Consider the following 7,446-nt stretch of genomic DNA (forward strand, 5'->3'; position numbering starts at 1 on the left):
CCTACAAAGCTCATATCATTCATACAGTGCCGTCTCATATTAATCATTTAATAGGGCAAGTTACCGCTTTTGATCACTTGCATACCCCTTACAAATGGAGTCACTCAGTGAGGTCTAGAAGCACGATCTATACCCAGCCATTCAGCAAAAATACTGCTACATGGAAGTGACATGACATCTTATTTTGGCATTTGACCAATTAGATGAGCCCTTGAATGGTATATTACCTACTGTAAATTAAGTTGGAAAAAACAAGTGAAGAAGAAAAGGTAAAAAAAAAAAACGAATTCAAAAAGTTAAAAAGTAAAGATAAAAATTATATTTAGGTTTATAAACTAGAAAAATGTAAGTGTCAGTGTCAGCATTAATGCCTCTGGTTATGCTGTACCAAAAAATGAGTTTTTTTTTCACTCTAAAGTGTTTTTCATTAATTTCGGGCAAGTTGGCGTTTCTTGTTATTACATTAACAATAATTTTTGCCTTCAAAATATTGATATTTTTTTAATGTTACAAAGGTAATAAGGTCTTGTCCTGAATATCCAATTGGCTTGAAATTTTGATTATCAAAGTATTTAACTGAGTGAACCCTATAAAGGGTTAAATCATATATTTATCTCTTGCTATAGATTAAAACTAAGGAATAGTATAGATAGAGATATAAACATATTAGCCTATTTAATTATACTAGTGAGAAGCAAATGTTTACAGCACGGCAGTATGATCCTTCTGTATAGCTCTGGATATAGGTCTTCTTGTCCTATAGGGGGCGCTCGTTCTCAAGGTGTACCGCGGATGTCCGGAAAAGGGAAAGGATCGTCTTCTTCTCAGTATTATGAATGAAAAGACAGATTTTTTATGTTTCTTGTAAACGAGTAATATCACTTATTGATCAGAAGAGATAGTATAACGAGCCGAAGTGAGCTCGTGTAAAGCTGGTTCAGGATGTCGGCCAGTGCGGTGTATGTGTTGGACTTGAAAGGGAAGGTAAGATGTAACCGAGCTACACTGCTAAGCTAATTGTAGCCTAGCTAGCAGGTTACATTTTTCCGTTGACAGATTACAGTGTGGCTCCGTCCGGAGAGGACAAATACCGGTCTTTGGGAAAAATATAGATGTACCCTGTGACCGAGTATAATGCTTTATACCCAAATAGACAGAAACAAAAGAAACGTAAGCACTAATTTATTTGGTTGTTTAGCCCTAATTTTAAGCACATTTAATCCCAGTGAATAATGAATCAGGTGACCAGCTGTTACCGCAGTGAGAATATAACACCCATGGCTTGGACTTTTTTTCTAATATTTTCGCAGCTTAAAGGCAAATAGTTTATTTGGCCTCCTCTTTATACAGCTTGTTAAAACGGTTACCTATAAAATAAATGTTAAACGCTGAGGAAAACGTGTGGTTTTTGCACAAGAATGCTTCAGATTGTGAAGGAGAAAGTGTTTCCCTTCAAACTAATGTCAACACATACTTTATCCTCATGTATGTACTGTGTTATTACTAATAACAGCAGAATATTATCTAGTAATAATACAGTGATATATATATATATATATATATATACACACACACACACACGTTTTAAGGTAAAAAAAAAATGTAGCTTTAAAAATACCTAATAAGCCTTTTGATATGAGCTAATATTAATATTTTTTTTATTTTAATATAGTATTCAGTCATTTTATTTTTATGTGGCTGGGTCTGCACCTGAATGCAGGACAATAATCTGTCATTTGACTTTGTGAGTTTTGTCCAAAGTTTTATTTTTCTTTGCACAAGTCTCTATAAACTTTAAATATGTTTGTGTATGAAAATCTTATAAAAGAAATATTTTCTGAAAGAATCAGATCAATTGGTCAGACTCAGTTTATCCCTCTCATCTCTATTCCTGTGCTTTGAGCTTTTATACAGTGAAATGGTAAAGGACTAGAAAGATCCTGAGGTGTATCACAAGCATTTAGCCGAAGGGATTTTCTCTTTCTTTAAAATGTCATTAGAGAGGGATGATTGGATGTCCATAGTAAACAGTGGCATTCAGGTAGTGTCAGTTTTCTGTGCTATTATTATTATTTCTTCCTGCTTTTTTGTTTACGTTTTTTGCAGAATTTGTGGGTTTCTTGTCACTGATGCTGTTAGCAGTACAATTCTGAGAGGAACCTGACAGACCCTGAAGTTTTTAAGAATGGTACTAAGCTCTTAGAAATTGGGGTTTGATCCTGTGTGATGCGGATGGCCTCAGAGACGGTGCTTTAACCACTTTATCAGTTTACCTCGGCTACATGTAATTCAACAGCCGTCAACAATCTCTCTCATGTTTTTATTGGCTGGTGCTGTGTAACGCAAAGCAACAAGGCAATCAGTTAGCTTTTAAATTGAGCAGTGTATTTCAGGTTATGTTTAAACGTTGTAAACATATTTAGCACTTTATAAAGTACCAGTTTGTAAAAAAAAAAAAAAAAGTATCTTTGAGGAAATCTAATCATTTTCCCGTAAGTAAGGCTTTAGTTACCTGCCATCCTGAACATGAGCCGGGAGCTAGATGTCAGAAATGACTAAAATCTTAATGTTCTTCATAGACATATCAACAAACATTGATCAATTAGAGATGCACCAATCGGCTGAAGCCTATTTCGCCTTGTTCGACAGGTGTAATCTGGTAAAATGTGAATTGGTCAAAATCTGCGGGCCAGATCCCAAAGAAAATCTATTGTTAATATAATCCAGGAAAAGTTTTTTGATGCATCTCTACTGTAATTAATAGAGTAGTGCATTGTTAGTTTAAAGAGAATAGTGAATACCTTAATATATTTTGATAAGCCTCCGATATTTAGTCACAGAACATCATGTAGCAGAAAAGGTCAGTAAGCGGATGGTTTCATTTAATTTCTAATATGGTGGTAGTCATGGTGATGTTTCATCATGTACGGCTGAATGCGTCATCTGGTTGTTCCTTTTAGGTCCTGGTGTGTCGAAATTACAGAGGAGATGTGGACATGTCTGAGATTGAACACTTCATGACCCTTCTGATGGACAAAGAAGAGGAGGGGACGCTGTCCCCCATCCTGGCTCACGGAGGCGTCCGTTTCATGTGGATCAAACACAATAATCTTTACTGTATCCTAACCCTTCAAACTGCTCTGTTTGTGCTCAAATATATATTTTTTTGTTTGTTTGTTTTTTTCATTCTTCCACACAAGAACATTTGTGAAGAATTATTTTACAGTTTGTGTTTTTACTTCTTTGACTCGCTTTTCATCAGTGGTCGCAACATCCAAGAAAAATGCCAGTGTGTCTCTGGTTTTCTCCTTCTTGTACAAAATTGTCCAGGTATGAAAAAAGCTTTGCTGGGTTTGGTGTATAGCTGCACTTTATATTGTAAATATAAATGTGAACATTGTGCTGTCCTGTAAAGCTATATTTTTCCTTTTTTTTTTAGGTGTTTTCGGAGTATTTCAAGGAGTTGGAGGAAGAGAGCATTAGAGATAACTTTGTGATCATATATGAGCTGATGGATGAGTTGATGGACTTTGGTTATCCTCAAACCACCGACAGCAAGATCCTGCAAGAGTAAGTGTTTCCTTTGGATCCACCTTATTTGAGGCACCCCTGCAGCATTTTTTTTGTTTGTTTTTGTCCCTTTTCTCCATATTTTTAAAAAAGTAGTTTCAAATGCTAGGTCCCAGTCTTTAAAGCGCATGTGGCTCTGCTCCGCTAATATGCAAGCAAGTATAATCAACATTTACACATCCATCGCACGGTGGAGCAGGGCGGTGACGAGCAGATGGCTTGCTGGCAAAAATCGGACTTGATTCTATTGTGGCAGGATACAGCAGCCAGACTAAAGTACATACAGACATCACACCAACAGGAAGCTTTGTGGTCATACCATCAGGATTTCAGAATAATTCACAAAAGATGGGTAGATGTATTTAAAGACTTCACCATATTGATAACTTTATGAATATATTTATATATATGTTTGTATGTGTGCATTTGTATATGAGCAGTCGCACACATTAAATCTATTACTGGGCTGTATAAACTAATAATCAAACCTTGACAATTAAAGGGACTTAGCTCTAAATACAGTGACCCCATGTAGGATATCTGGATGCCAAAAAAGTGGAATAGTTTTAGATGGTTTGAAAAAGCTAAAAGCCTGAATATGTAGGACCAGGAGAATTACTGAAATCCAATTTGGGAAGCTTTTTTTGCTAATTTAAAATTGAAATCATTGTATTTGTGAGCCAGTTATTAAGTACTGTAGTTTAAAACTGTATTTTTTTATTTTATTTCTGAATTTAGATTTAAAAAACATTATTCGTTTTTACTTTTATAAAATATTTAAAAAGTCAGTTCATTTTCTATTTCTGTTTCATTTTTCACCTTGCATTTTCTTTTCTTTTAAATACTGTATTGAAATACATAACGACCCAAACAATTATCCCCTTCTTCCCACCCTTTCTCCCAAAGACTTGAGGGAAAAAAAAAACATCGAAAGGTCATGAGGGCCCTCTTCGCTGAGAAATGGTTGACATGTCTGATAGTCCATCTGATGTCCCTGATAACTGGGATCATATTTTTTTCAATATGTAGAGTATTTGAGAGCTCATCAAGCCAAGCCCCAGAGCTTGGAAATATCATTGTTCCAGACTTTAAGAAGAATTTTCTAAGCAATACTGGATTGACAGAACCTTTGAGTGGCTAAGAGTTTTGATCTGGTGAGAACAGCACCCAACACTCTCAGATGTTATGCACTTGGAGCAGTTTGAGCTGCAGATCCATTTACAAACAAGGACACCAGCTCTTTGGTCTCAGGTTCCTTTGTTAGAGCAGAGTAGATTTTGTTTGGGAAACTGTATAACTAATTGTAAAACGTTTGCTCAAATATAGGTCCCGATCTGCAGGTACCTGAAAAAAGTGAGATTATTACTAATAAAATTCAGTTGGTCAGATGAGGCAAAAGTATTGTCAATATTACTGGTTACTCTCAGATTAAACAGGCCTTCACCTTTCTACTATCAGACCAAGCCTTCAAGTGGCCCAGGACTTCTCTTTGTTTTATTAAGAAGTGCAGGGAGGGTGGTACCATGAGGAATATAAGTATTTGAACACCCAGCTATTTTGGAAGTTCTCCCACTTAGAAATCATGTAGAGGTCTGAGATTGTTATGATAGTTGCATGTCCACTGTGAGAAACATAATCTAAAAAAAATCCAGAAATCCCAATATATGATTTTTAACTATTTATTTGTATGATACAGCTGCAAATAAGTATTTGAACACCTGTCTATCAGCTAGAATTCTGACCCTCAAAGACCTGTTTGTCTGCCTTCAGATGTCCACCTCCACTCCATTAATTATCCTAAATTAGATGGACCTGGTTGAGGTTGTTAAATGCATTAAGACACCTGTTCCGCACCATACAATCAGTAAGAATCCAACTACCATTATGGCCAAGACCAAAGAGCTGTCCAAAGACACCAGAGACAAAATTGTAACCTCCACGAGGCTGGAAAGGGAAAATTACCAAGCAGCTTGTGAAAAAAGGTCCACTGTTGGAGCAATCATTAGAAAATGGAAGAAGATAAACATGACTGTCCATCTCCCTCGGACTGGGGCTCCATGCAAGATCTCACCTCGTGGAATATCAAAGAAAGCTACGAAATCAGCCCAGAACTACACGGGAGGAGCTGGTCAATGACCTGAAAAGAGCTGGGACAACCGTTTCCAAGGTTACTGTTGCTAATACACTAAGACGTCATGGTCTGAAATCATGCATTGCATGGAAAATTCCCCTGCTTAAACCAGCACATGTAAAAACACATCTTAAGATTGCCAATGACCATTTAGATGATCAAGAGGAATCGTAGGAAAAAGTCATGTCGTCAGATGAGACCAAAATGGAACTTTTTGGTCATAATTCCACTAAACGTGTTTGGAAGAATTGAAGATGAATGATGAGTACCATCCCAAAAACACCATCCCTTCTGTGAAGCATGGCGGTGGTAGCATCATGCTTTGGGGGTGTTTTTCTGCAAATGGGACAGAGCAACTGTACTGTATTAAGGAGAGGATGACAGGGGCCATGTATTGTGAGATTTTGGGGATCAACCTCTTTCCCTCATAGCACTGAAGATGGGAGGAGGCTGGGTCTTCCAACATGACAATGACCTAAAGCACACAGCCAGGATAACCAAGGAGTGGCTATAAAAAAAGCATATCAAGGTTCTGTCATGGCCTAGCCAGTCTCCAGACCTCAACCCAATAGAGAATCTTTGGAGGGAGCTCAAACTCTGTGTTTCTCAGTAACAGCCCATAACCCTGACTGATCTAGACAAGATTTGTATGGAGGAGTGGGCCAAAATCCTTTCTGCCGTGTGTGCAAACCTGGTGAAAAACTAAAGTAGACATCTGCCCTCTGTAATTACAAACAAAGGCTACTTTTCCAATAATTAACAATGATTCTCTCAGGTGTTCAAATACTTACTTGGAGCTGAATCATAAAAATAAATCATTTAATAATATTGTGATTTCTGGGTTTTCTTTTAGATTAGGTCTCTCATAGCGGACATGTACCTACGATGCCAGTTTCAGACCTCAAGTTGGAGAACTTGCAAAATAGCAGGGTGTTTAAATACTTATTTTCCTCACTTACCAGTGATATCCTGTTCTATAGCCAGCCATGTTGGGGTAGTATTATTAGGTTGTTGCCAGTAAACAAGCCCTCATGCATTAGCTGGCCAGTAGTAATGTTGAAATAGAGGGAGTGCCAGTCCGCCCAGTTCTTTTGCTTCTTACTTATGCAAAGTTATTTGTATCCCCAAACAAAGGGAATAATAATTGAATCAAATCTTTTAAAAGAAACACTTTTAGACAGAAAAATGGGTATGTTCTGAAAGATATACAGATATCTGGGCACGGTCACCATTTCCACCTTGCTTTTTCATTTTTAAAATTCCATTTTGTTCCTACCTTACTCTCCATTTAATATTTTGGTGTCCCTTCTGTTCCCCAAGCCCACTGACAACCAAGTTAAACCAATCACAGTTGCTTTTCAGATGTAAACAGTTCTCTCATTGGCTAGAAAATGTAATCTTTTTTAAAAGGGATAAAAAAAAAGATGTTAAGAAAAGGAAAGTGGAAAAAATAAATAATATTTTAAAATGTTTGGTAAGAAAATTTACCTATGATCAAATGTATGCAATGTGGTTTTTAAATCTCTATTTAGAAAAATGGATTTGAAAACATCTTCAAATTGTAGTGTTGAATATTACATCCTTTGTAATAATTTAACTTAAAATATGCATTTACAAAAAACTTTTTAAATGGATTTCGATTTGTATAATTTGTGTTGAACTTGAAACGTTTACATTTCTTTTTCAGAGACTTGTTTCTTCATTCATGAAAGGCCGAAATATTGAATGCCTTAAAAATATTAATA

At 36.4% G+C, this 7,446-nt stretch overlaps 1 protein-coding gene across 1 annotated transcript in view; it reads left to right on the forward strand.

Moving 5' to 3' along the window:
• Window positions 1–792: 792 nt before the first annotated feature.
• Window positions 793–7,446, forward strand: part of ap1m1 (adaptor related protein complex 1 mu 1 subunit) — a 24,146-nt gene continuing 17,492 nt past the window's right edge. Inside the window, exons 1-4 of the mRNA XM_015376637.1 lie at window positions 793–984; window positions 2,961–3,117; window positions 3,263–3,330; window positions 3,440–3,570. Of these exons, the coding sequence (XP_015232123.1) occupies window positions 943–984; window positions 2,961–3,117; window positions 3,263–3,330; window positions 3,440–3,570 (398 nt within the window). The 5' untranslated portion in view covers window positions 793–942. The remainder of the gene's footprint in view (window positions 985–2,960; window positions 3,118–3,262; window positions 3,331–3,439; window positions 3,571–7,446) is intronic.

The sequence above is a fragment of the Cyprinodon variegatus genome, unplaced genomic scaffold, assembly GCF_000732505.1.
Source record: "Cyprinodon variegatus isolate N-32 unplaced genomic scaffold, C_variegatus-1.0 Scaffold137, whole genome shotgun sequence".
Taxonomy (NCBI): domain Eukaryota; kingdom Metazoa; phylum Chordata; class Actinopteri; order Cyprinodontiformes; family Cyprinodontidae; genus Cyprinodon; species Cyprinodon variegatus.